Source organism: Danio rerio, chromosome 15 (assembly GCF_049306965.1).
Source record: "Danio rerio strain Tuebingen ecotype United States chromosome 15, GRCz12tu, whole genome shotgun sequence".
Lineage (NCBI taxonomy): Eukaryota > Metazoa > Chordata > Actinopteri > Cypriniformes > Danionidae > Danio > Danio rerio.
In genome coordinates this window covers 51,710,001-51,722,500 of record NC_133190.1, presented here as the reverse complement: position 1 = coordinate 51,722,500, position 12,500 = coordinate 51,710,001, and the positions used below count along the sequence as shown (strand labels likewise).

Sequence of the window (12,500 nt, the reverse complement as noted above, 5' to 3'; positions counted from 1 at the left end):
GATCAACTACACTGGCCGTAGTGTATGAGTGTGTGTGTGTGAATGAATGTGTATGGGTGTTTCTCAGTACTGGGTTGCAGCTGGAAGGGTATCCACTGCATAAAATATATGCTGGAATAGTTGGCGGTTCATTCCGCTGTGGCGACCCCTGATTAATAAAGGGACTCAGCTGAAGGAGAATGAGTGAATGAATTCTTGTTAAGCTCCGTCTGCAGCTGTATCCCTTCTAGAAACAAGCATCAGGGCACTTGCTGTGTGATTGACAGGTGAACCGACCAATCACATTCTTCCTGTGCTACGTCATGTTCAGGTGTGTGTGAATGTCCTGATGTGTGTGTGTGTGTGTAATAAGATCTCCATGTGTGACTAACTCATTCACAGATGTTCACATGTTGTGTTTTCACACTTTCGAGAGAACGAACACACACGCACGCACGCATGCACACACACGCACGCAGACGCACACGCACACACATACATCAGATGATCAGTTGTGGAGTGAGAATAAGAGTAATTTAGTCTTAATTAGGACATGATTGATGATGATGATGATCAATGTTTAACCCATACAGTAATAAGGTAAAGAGATCAGGGGTGTGGCGTTTCCCAAACAGTGACGTAACTCGTGGCTGAACTATCCCAGTATGATGCACTGTTTGAGAAGAGAGCGCTGTAGTGGCGAGTGTTTCTCAGACCTCTAGTTTCTCTGTGGCAGATCCATCGCTTGAGCCACGTCAGTTCTAATGTAAAACGCTCATAATGACGCTGTACACGGCTGGAGGAACCACTGCTGCAGAGCAGAACCCGTCATCACTTTGTGCAGATGATATTGTTCTACACGCACACACATTTAATAAAGTCCAACATTAGTTTAGTGAAAGTATGCGCTCGCTCTCCATATTAGCTGCAATATCTGTAAAGGGCACATATAGAGGCTGTGCTTCCTTTACTGATATTATAGAGAACACTACATATTCTACTCTCAGGCTGCTTTCACACCTACACTTTAGTTTGGGAACCCGTGTCGTTTTCCCAGTTAGCGCAGTTCGTTTGGCATATGTGAATCCACCAATTGCTCTCGGATCAGCACCAAATCAATCGCTCTGAGATCGCTTGAGTGAGGTGGTCTCGGCTCGATTGACACAAACTCTGGAGCAGGTCGATTGCAGTGAGAAAGCGATCCGATCAGAGCGCGGTTATATCACAGTGTTTATGGATATGTAATAGGCTTACGGCTATATGAAGAGAGAATTATGAGTAGGGCGGGAAGTTTCGTGAGTCTCCGGATGCCCGCAAACGAGTGATGATCTCCCGGTAATCTCGCGTCTCCCTCCCGGTCCTCAAATACGTCGCGCACCCTTCTCACCCCTCCCCACCGCATCTCTCCTCTCTCTTCAGACACGTCACGCACACCCTGTCAAACTCCACCAAACCACCACCTCTCCTGACAGCCGAGCGGGACTCTGCCAAATAAACCCTGACACTCTGAGCAGTGTGAGGAGAGTTTACTCACGTGACTAGTTTTAGGGTGCTTTCACACCTGCCTTATTCAGTTAGACTGAATCGCACTAGAGTTCATTTCGCCTTTTGGTGCGGTTGGTTTGGGCAGGTGTGAATGCAGCAATCGTACTCGAGTGCGCACCAAAAGCGGACCAAAATAAGCTTACCGAGACCTGCTTGAAGAGATGGTCTCATTACGCTTTCAAACAAACCCTGGAGCGGTTCGTTTGTGGTGAGAATATGATCCGAACAAAAACAGGTTCAACCGCAAAAAGTACTGCGCCTTTTGGACTAATTCAGCTGCCGTAGGCTGATGCGCTGTGCATTATGGGATATGGAGGAAGAATATTTGTTGACAGTGCTTTACCAACAGAGAGAGAGAGAGAGAGAGAGAGAGAGAGAGAGAGAGAGAGAGAGAGAGAGAGAGAGAGAGAGAGAGAGAGAGAGAGAGAGAGAGAGAGAGAGAGAGAGAGAGAGAGAGAGAGAGAGAGAGGGAGAGAGAGAGAGAGAGAGAGAGAGAGAGAGAGGGGGGAAAACATTAGCTGATGGATTATTGGTAATATTTCCGCAAGATGAGCATGTCTCAGTTTAGCTAAATTAATTCACGCCTCCTCCTGAAGTGACGAGCGATGCATTAAACACTGTTTTCCAGCCGCGGCCGCGCTTCATTCTCGTAATGTAAAGTTTGTCTAAAGCAGGGATACAATCAGCCAGCGCAGTCGCCCCTCCAGGGTAAAAGGTTTTGTTTACCTGCGGGAGTTCACTGGCATTTTCCTGCACGGGAATTCTGACCAATCAATAAGCAGTTTAGGAAATATGTTCAACAACATCTGGCCAATGAGAGATGTGGATTTTGTCAGATGACTGCATTTTGGTTCGTTTCAACTGGTTCGAGCTAAAGCCAGCAGTGTGGTGTGAAAACCACCCAAAGACGGCGGAAAATGCAACAATGCATCATTTATTGCCCTTGATCCAGACCAAATGAAGCGAACTACAGATGTGAACGCACCCTTAGCTCTCTTGGTCCGATTAGAAACATTGCCGTGTGAAAGCGAACCGCTCCAAGAGCAAAGAGCAACAATGGAACAATATTAATCCCCGTTTCAGAACAACTGAATGGACTGACAGGTGTGAACCCACCCTGAAACTTCAAATCACTTACAAACGCTAACACCTATTCTAATATCATATATAAATCATGAATAAATAAATAATGAGGCGACTTATTAAGAAATGACATTTAATATTTATTAGGAAATGAAGAAAATCATACTTTAATAATAATAATAATCATATTAATGATGGAGACGATTGGGATTTTTATTGAGTTGGATATTGTTTATTTATTTAGTATTTTATTAAAAGTCTACTTTAATAATCTGACCCATGTAAACACTGCAGAAGTGTTCTGGCCGGCCGGCCCGTGTCACATCCAGCACAGATACTTCATACATGAGCCGCTATACAGTAAAGCATTAGCGTGTGCTGCTGTGTGTTCAGTTTTCACAGGCGAACATCACAGAAACTCCGCTATTAAATAACAGCTCAGCTATAGCTCTCATCATGAGGCTGTGTTCAAAATGACATCAATGTGTTCAAAGTGCACTGTGAAGGGAACACAATAGTGAACATGAAGATCGCTAAAACTGAACTGTGAAATACTCTAAAAGCAAATTACACTGAGAGATGAGCCGAACGCTTTCTTTAAATGATCATTCCCTCTGTACATGCTAGACTGTTCTAAATGAATAGGGCATAGGGGGGATGAGTGGGAATAGAACACAGCCAGGAACTCTGCTTCTAACTACAGCTCCAGAGGTGCAGACGCTAGCGTGGAAATTAGTGACGGAGTTTGCGAATGTTTGTTGGAATGACGGATTTGGGAAACGGCAAATCAACAAAACTGTGTCTGTGACGACAGAGCTTGCGACCTCAGTTGGCGTATGATGGATTTGGGAAACACACCCCTGATTTACATCTATATTAGACTGTGAGATCAGTTTATAGACCCTTTTCACATGTCCGGTTTCTCAGTAGCACATCATTTATTTTCAATCTTATTTGCTCAAATAAGTAAGGATACACTCCAGGATGACTTTATATAGATGTTCAGAAAGAGGAGAATAGTGTGAGACTGATGACGGCAGATGGACGAGAGAATCACGCCAGAGTTTACATTAGAAACGCCTCACATTCATTCACTCATTCTCCTTCAGCTGAGTCCCTTTATTAACCATGGGTCACCACAGCGGTATGAACTGCCAACTATTTCAGCATATGTTTTCTCAGAGGATACCCTTCCAGCTGCAATCCAGTACTGGGAAACAGCCATACACACTCATTCACACACACACACACACACACTAATACACTACAGCCAGTGTAGTTGATCAGTTCCCCTATAGCACATGTGTTTGGACTGTGGGGGAAACCGGAGCACCCGGAGGAAACCCACACCAACACGAGGAGAACATGCAAACTCCACACAGAAACACCAACTGACCCAGCCGAGACTCAAACCAGAGAGCTGAGTGCTGCGAGGCGACTGCACTATCTACTGTGCACTGCGTTGCCCTTGAAGTAATTTGTTTGTTGTAATTTGAAGCAAAGATGATGATAAATTCAGAAATGCAAATAAATGTTCACATGTTTATTTAAAAATCTGAATATTAAAAGCTTCTAAAGGATTTAAGAGGCTGATGAGTGTTAAACGTGTCATAACACAGGAGAGCACAACACAAACACAGACAGCCAATCAGAAATGACCAGCTCTTGTATCCGGGGAAATTACACGGGCCTGCTGCAAGCACATCGGTTACTAGGAGACAGGGGTGCATGCGCGCACACACACACACACACACACACGCGCACGCACGCGCACGCAAACACACACAAATCACTCCCTCTCACACACACATATTTTCTCTCATGTACAAATACATTAACACACTCATTCTCTCTCCCACACACACACACACACACACACACACACACACACACACACACACAATTCCACTCACAGTTTCTCTTTTTCACAGACACACTAATTATCTGATACACCCTTTCTTTTACACACACACACACACACACACACACACACACACACACACACACACACACACACACACACACACACACACACACACACACTTTCCTGTTCTTACACACAAATTATCTCTTACAAACTCTCTCACACACAACAAACACACACACACACACACACATTCTGTCACTCACAAACTTTCCCATTCTCACACACACTCTCACTCTCTCTCTAGCACAGTTTCTTACACACACACACACACACACACACACACACATACACACACACACACACACACACACTGCACTGCGGTGTGATCTGAACATCTGGCGCGCACACACACACACACAGCTACTGTGAGGTCAGAGGTCATTGCTACATGATGAGGTCAAAGGTCACAGTGTTCATCAGTGATGAACAGAGCAGAGCTTCCTGCTCACTGCATGTGTGTGTGTGTGTGTGTGTGTGTGTGTGTGTGTACGTTAATACATACGTGTGTGTGTGTGTGTGTATTCGTGCGTGTATGTTCATGTGTGTGCGTATATATGTTCAGTGTGTGTGTTTGTATGCATGTATATGTGTATATATGTACATATGTGTGTGTGTGTTTGTGTAAATATGTACGTTTGTGTGTGTATGTGTTCATATGTGTGTGTGTATGTATCTATGTACATTTGCATGTATGTATGTGTTCATTTGTTTCTATATGTGTGTGTGTGTGTGCGTGTGTGTGTGTGTATTCGTGCGTGTGTGTGTATGTTCATGTGTTTGCGTTTACACTTTCAGTGTGTGTTTGTATGTGTATATATACGTGTGTGTATTTGTGTGTATATATTTGTACATTTGTGTGTGTGTGTATGTGTTCATATGTTTATGTGCGTGTGTGTGTGTGTGTGTGTGTGTGTGTGTGTGTGTGTGTGGGCCCTCACCGGCAGTGTAGTTCTGGGGTCCAGCAGCCCCTCTGCCGGGCCCTCTGAGCGTCTGACAGCTCTCCGCCGGGGCCGAGGGCGGGGCTGTGGGTGTGGCCGGGGCTGTGGGTGGGGCCATGTGTGGTGTGCCGCTTACAGCTGTTCGCCAAATACCTGACCACAGGAAGCAGCAGCATCAGCGCTCTGATTGGCTGACATACACAGCCAATGGGCACACAGATCTGCTGCTGTACGCCGCCGCGCTAGCTGTTAGCCGTTAGCAAAGCCATCAGACACAAGCCAAGCAGAGGGGAGTGTGCCCGGGTCGGCACGAGAGAGAGGTCAGAGGTCAAAGGTCAGAGGTCAGATTAGTGGACTGCAGAGAAGCGGCTCCAGTGATGCTGATGACGGACAGGAGAAGCTGCAGTCTGACAGAGGAGACCCGCACACACACACCAGCGCACACACACACAAACATCACCAGCGTAAACACACACACACACACCAGCAGCACACAGACACTCTGACACCACCAGCGCCCGCACACACACACACACCTAATGCCGCTACCAGTACACAAACCTTTACCACCAGCACACACACACACACACACACACACACACACACACACACACACACACACACACACACACACACACACACCACCACCACCACCACCACCAACAGCACATGTGCGCACACACTGCCACCACCACCAGCACACATGAACACACACACACTCACCTTCACCACCAGCACACACACACAAACCACCAGAACACACACACACCACCAGCACGCGTGCACACAAACCTTCACCACCAGCGGACACAGAGAGCCACATCAACACACTCCTCAGTTAAGTGTGAGTGTGTGTGTGTGTGTGTTGATGTGGGTATGAAAGAGCAGCGTCTGCATGCAAACACACACACACTCGTACCTCTGCACGGCCTCCGGGTCCGGCTCTGCGTCTGATCCCTCCTCGTCCACCGGCGCCACGGCGGGAATCGGGTGCTGATGAACACACGCACACGCGCACACACACACACACACACACACACACACACACACACACACACACACACACACACACACACACACACACACACACACACACACACACACACACACACACACACACACACACACAGGTTTCAGGACACACTACAAACAAAAACATGGTTGCGGCTGGAAGTTAATGAGAATTATTTCAACACAGAGCATGTGGAGAGTGGACAGCGCTTCAGTTTCTCCACATGTGTTTATGTCACAGCCTTAATCCTCAGCATTCTCCACACAATCCCCCATAATGACCATGTGGAAGAGTTTAGAGATTGTTCAGATGTGTGGAGAATAAAGCAGCTGTATGATCAGATGTTCATCAGTGTTCTCAGGCTTTGCTCTGTGGTCGTGATTACAGCCTCGAGTCTTCCTGAATATGATGCTGGAGCTCTGCACAGTTGTCTTCGGGGATGTTCGCCTGTTCCTCTGTGCAGGTTCTCTCAGGCTCTCTCAGGTTGGATGGGAAGTGACGGTGTTCAGCCATTTTCAGATCTCTCCAGAGATGCTCAATAGGGTTTAGGTCTGGGCTCTGGCTGGGCCACTCGTGTGCTTTGGGTCATTGTCCTGCTGGAAGATGAAGCGTCGCCCCAGTCTGAGGTGGAGAGCACTCTTGTGCAGGTCTTCATTCAGGATGTCTCTGTGCATCGCTGCATTCATCTTTCCCTCTATCCTGACTCGTCTTCCAGTTCCTGCTGCTGAAACACATCCCCACAGCATGATGCCAACACCACCATGCTTCACTGTAGGGATGCTGTTAGCCTGCTGATGAGCGCCGCCTGCTGTTCTCCACACGTAACGCCTGGCGTTCACTCCAAACAGTTCAGTTTGAGTCTCATCAGAGCAGAGAGTTTAGTTTCTGATGCTCTGAGAGTCCTTCAGATGGTGAACTCCAGGCGGGGAGTGTCTTCCGTCTGCCCGCTCTACCATACAGACGCCTGATTGGTGGATTGCTGCACAGATGGTTGTTCTTCTGTAAGGTTCTCCTCTCTCCACTGAAGAACGCTGGAGCTCAGACACAGTGACCATCAGGTTATTGATCACCTCCCTGACTGAGGCTCTTCTCCCCCGATCGCTCAGCTTAGATGTCCGGCCAGCTCTAGGAAGAGTCCTGCTGGTTAAACATCTTCCACTGACGGATGATGGAGGCCGCTGTGCTCACTGGAGCTTTCAGAGCAGCAGAAATGTTTCTGTCACCTTCCCCAACCTTGTGCCTCTAGACAATCCTGTCTCAGACAGACAGTTCCTTTGTCTTCATGCTTGGTTTGTGCTTTGTCATGCACTGTCGACCCTGGACCCTTATATAGACAGGTGTAGCCTGATCAGATCATGTCCATCAGCTGAATTGAGCACAGCTGAACTCCAGTGAAGCTGCTGGAACATCTCCAGAATGACCAGTGGAGACAGAATGAACCTGAGCTCAGTTTACAGCTTCAGCCAAAGCCTGAGAATACTGACGTACAGGTGATCTTACAGCTGTTTATTCTTAATAAATCTGCAAAAAAATTCAAAAACTCATGGTCATTATGGGGGATTGTGTGTAGAATGTTGAGGAAATCAATGAGTTTAATTTATTTCAGAATGAGGCTGGAACAGAAACACATGTGGATATAGTCGAGCGCTGTGAATACTTTGCAGATGCACTGTAGATACTAAAATTCTTAGTAATTATATTATATTAACGCCCACCCCCACCCCAACCCTAAACCCAACCTCACAGCACTGTCAAAATATTAATAAAAATATTAATCATAGAAACACTGCTACACTGACGTGTGTATCCACAGCTGTATCCCATCTAGCAGAACTCTAGGTGTGTTCAACAATATTGACAAGACATATATAGTCCAGAGCGTGATGTAACGACTGATTCTGATCGAGTCTGAAACCGCGTGACTGGGCCTGACTTACGATCACATGATCAGATCTGGACATCCCTACTGAACACTGCTGTCTCTCAGAACCACTGACCCAGTGTGTGCTGTCATCATGACAAACACTGCAGAACTGACTGATGAAAACACTGGTGTGTGTGTGTGTGTGTGTGTGTGTGTGTGTGTGTGTGTGTGTGTGTGTGTGTGTGCGCTCACGGGGCTGGTGACGAGTGGGGACTGCCCCCTCGGGCGCTTCAGCAGCTGCTGTGTGTGGAGCTGGATGTTTGCTCCTCCGTCAGACGCCCGCCGGCCCAGCGGACCCATCCCGTTCAGCAGCTGCAGCGTGGGGGGCTGCAGGAGAGACTGCTCCTACACACACACACACACAGATTAGTTTACATATTTATATTCAATAAAACAGTACACCGAGTATTTTTGGTTATTATCATGTATTAAATACTTCTTAAACGCAGCAGGTGTGTGTGTGTGTGTGTGTGTGTGTGTGTACCTTGTACTCCAGCTGCTGGCCGGGCTGCAGGCTCGGCGTGGGCATCAGCTGCATCTGCGCCAGTGCGGGCATCAGCGGCGGGAACGGGGCCTGAGGGGCCACACGCGGGAACCCAGGGGCCAGCTTCTGCAGATCCTCCTGCATCTCAGCCCTGAGGAGTGCACGCACGCGCACACACACACGCGCACGCACACACGCACACACATAAGAGATAAAGTCAGGAGGGAGGAGTTCAGAGGGAAACTGGGCGGGGCTTATGTTTGGTGGGAGTGGTTTATAGTTATGCAGGACAGATGGGAGTGGTTAGTGAAACTGTGGGAAACTTGTTAGAGGAGGAGTTTTAGGTTGGTGGAAGGAGTTAAATGCAAAATGGGAGGAGCCTAAGTTAAGCAAGAGGGACATGGGTTTGGTGGGAGGAGTTTGAAGCGAACCAGAATGGAACTGACTTAAGTGGGAGGGGATAAAGTTAATTATGACTGAAGTGGGAGGGGCTGAATTTAACTAAGATTTAAGTTAGGTGGGAGGAGTTTAAAGCAAACGGAAACCTGCATTAAGTGGGAGGAGCTGAACAATCCAGCACATTAGGTGGGAGGAGGTAAGAGTGAACTAGGAAGGACTTATATTAAGTTGGAGGGACTTAAAGAGAAATGGGAGGAGTTTAAATGATCAAGGAGGGGAGTTAAGCATGGTGGGAGTGGTTTATATTTAATATGAGATGAGAGAATTTGGTGAGAGGAGTTTAAAGCAAACTAGGACGGAGGTGACTTAAGTAGGAGGAGCTATCGTTAAGTGGGAGAGTTAATAATCCAGCACATTAGGTGGGAGGAGGTGAGACTGAAGTAGGAAGGACTTATATTAAGTGGGAGGGGTTTAAAGCAAACTAGGAAAGAGTTAACTTAAGTAGGAGGAGCTATCGTTAAGTGGGTGGAGTTTAAAGCAAACTAGGATTGAGTTAAGTAGGAGGAGCTATCATTTAGTGGGAGGTGTTTAAAGCAAACTAGGATAGAGTTGACTTAAGTAGGAGGGGCTATTGTTAAGTGGGAGGAGTTTAGAGTATACTTGGTGTGAGTGAAGCTGGGTGGGTGGGGTTTGAGTTAGACGGGAGGGTTTCAGAGTGAACTGGGCGGGGCTTGATAGGCCAATGCTCCAACTGCAGGTGAACATTGACAGGAGAAGGGCAGTAGTGTGACAGGTGTGTGTGTGTGTGTGTGTGTGTGTGTTCTGTACCGTGGGTCTGGAACTCCTACAGTGTGGCGTCTCATAGACAGGTATCGGGCCATCGCCTCCGGACTGGGCTCCTCTCCCTCATCACTATCCAGAGCCATCGGCCCGTCCGTCTGCAACACACACACGCACGCACACACACACACACACGCACGCAAACAAAATCAGTGACACACTGATCCGGCATCCTCACACTCATCAACAGAAGCTCAGTACACACTAAGTGACTTTCAGACAGGCGCACACACACACACCTCCACAATCTGGTTCTCTGGGTTGATGAGCTGGACCTGCGGGACCGTCATACTGACCGCATTACTCTGATCCTGCAGAACACACACACACACACACACACACACACAGAGAGTTGGTTTATCGGTTGTGTGTCAGATCCTCTGCATGAGTGCGCTCCTGTAAACACTGCGCTCTGTGTTCACTATGCTAATGAGCCACTCTGAACTCATCAATATTCATCTGCTCACGAATCAAGGGGTTGCTATGGGTGACGGCACACACCTGCAGCGGGTAGAGGGGGCGGGGTGTGGGTGGAGCCACACACAGGTTCTTGTGGCGCTTCAGTTTGTCCGACAGCAGACTGTAGGTGGCGCTGTAGTGATCATACGAGTCCGCATGCAGAGACTGAAGCACACACACACACACACACACACACACTCGAGTGTTGCAGAGCAGCTCAACCATTCTGAAGAGTGTGTATGAGTGTTTGTGTGTGTGTGTGTGTGTGTCACCTGTAAGGTCCGCTCGCGGTCGAAGCCCATCTCCGCCATGGCCATCAGCACCTGCTCATTAATCAGCTCGGTTTCCCTCTCCACCTTCACCTGCTCACACTCCACTATCAGCTACACACACACACGCGCACACACACACACACACACACACACACACACACACACCCACACACACACACATACACAGGTACGCTTCAGGCAGGAATCTGGAAGATGTGTAGTACTGAGTGACTGTGTGACTGTGTGTGTGTGTGTGTGTGTGTGTGTGTGTGTGTGTGTGTGTGTGTGTGTGTGTGTGAGAGAGACTGACCCTGTCGAACTCCGGGTCGGGGTCTCCTTGCCTCATCCACTTGTTCTTGCAGATCTGCTCCATTGAGAGCCGCCGGCTGGGCTCCAGGATGAGCATGTGTCTGATCAGATACTCACAGTCTGAAACACACACACACACACACACACACACACGCACGCAGCGCAGGAAAAGAGAGAGGGTCAGTGTGTGAGTGTCTGAGTGCGAGAGTATATATATATATGTGTGTGTGTGTGTGTGTGTGTGTGTGTGTGTGTGTGTGTGTGTGTGTGTGTGTACCTGTGGACATGAAGAAGGGGATCCGGAATTTCCCGCTCAGGACTCGAGCTCGGAGGTTCTGTAAAGTGCTTCCATCAAAGGGTAAAGCGCCGCAGACCAGGACATACAACACCACACCCAAACTCTACACACACACACACACGACACACGCATACACACACACACACAGTTGAGTGACGGGTGAAGAGTGTGTTTGTGTGTTTATATATGTGTAGTCTGTTTGTCTACTGCACCAGTGAATTAGCAAATCAGTGACTCATTTAACCGTTCAGTCAGCTGTTCAAATGAATCGCTTGAGGAAATGACTCAGTGAATGGTTTATTAGTGCACAGGTGTCGCACGACTCCCAGCTTCACATGACTTAGTGAATCACATGAATCGCGTGACTCAGTGATTCATTCATTAGTGCAGTTTTTTTGAGTGAACGACTCAGTGAATCACTTGACTCAGTGAATGGCTCATTAATGTGCAGATGTTTTTGAGTGAATGACTCAGTGAATCGTGTGACTCAGTGAATCGTGTGACTCAGTGAATCGCGTGACTCAGTGAATGGTTTATTAGTGTCAAGATGTTTTTGAGGGAATGACTCAGTGAATCGCTTGACTCAGTGAATCGTGTGACTCAGTGAATCGCGTGACTCAGTGAATGGTTTATTAGTGTCAAGATGTTTTTGAGGGAATGACTCAGTGAATCGCTTGACTCAGTGAATCGCGTGACTCAGTGAATCGCGTGACTCAGTGAATCGCGTGACTCAGTGAAGTGTGCAGATGTTACCCAGATGTCCACTTTGGGCCCGTCGTACTCCTTCCCTTCGAAGAGTTCTGGAGCGGCGTACGGTGGACTGCCACACCACGTCTTCAGCAGCTGCCCTCGAGAGAACAGGTTACTGAAGCCGAAATCTGCACACACACACACACACACATTGACTACAGTGTTATGAATGTTGTGTGTGTGATGGTGTGTGTGTGTGTTGATGAAACGCTCGCCTGCGATCTTGATGTTGAGGTTGTGGTCCAGCAGCAGGTTCTCCGCCTTCAGGTCTCGGTGGACGA

The 12,500-nt window shown here is 47.8% G+C and overlaps 1 protein-coding gene across 6 annotated transcripts in view; it reads right to left on the bottom strand.

Annotated features, from left to right (window-relative positions):
- The window catches only part of sik3 (SIK family kinase 3), a 42,514-nt gene that overhangs the window by 9,474 nt on the left and 20,540 nt on the right, over positions 1–12,500 (bottom strand). For 3 of the 6 annotated variants that reach the window (XR_012390424.1, NM_200541.1, XM_073922829.1), the window contains 11 exon segments: positions 12,435–12,500; positions 12,223–12,347; positions 11,449–11,572; positions 11,173–11,291; positions 10,863–10,973; positions 10,633–10,755; positions 10,371–10,442; positions 10,120–10,229; positions 8,893–9,043; positions 8,601–8,753; positions 6,392–6,465 (listed from right to left, as the gene is read on the bottom strand). The exon segment at positions 12,435–12,500 is cut by the window's right edge and continues 96 nt beyond it. Coding sequence is in view for 4 of the 6 variants with exons in the window: in NM_200541.1 (NP_956835.1) it covers positions 6,392–6,465; positions 8,601–8,753; positions 8,893–9,043; positions 10,120–10,229; positions 10,371–10,442; positions 10,633–10,755; positions 10,863–10,973; positions 11,173–11,291; positions 11,449–11,572; positions 12,223–12,347; positions 12,435–12,500 (1,228 nt within the window). In the remaining 2 variants the exon portion in view is untranslated. 6 annotated transcript variants of the gene reach the window in all.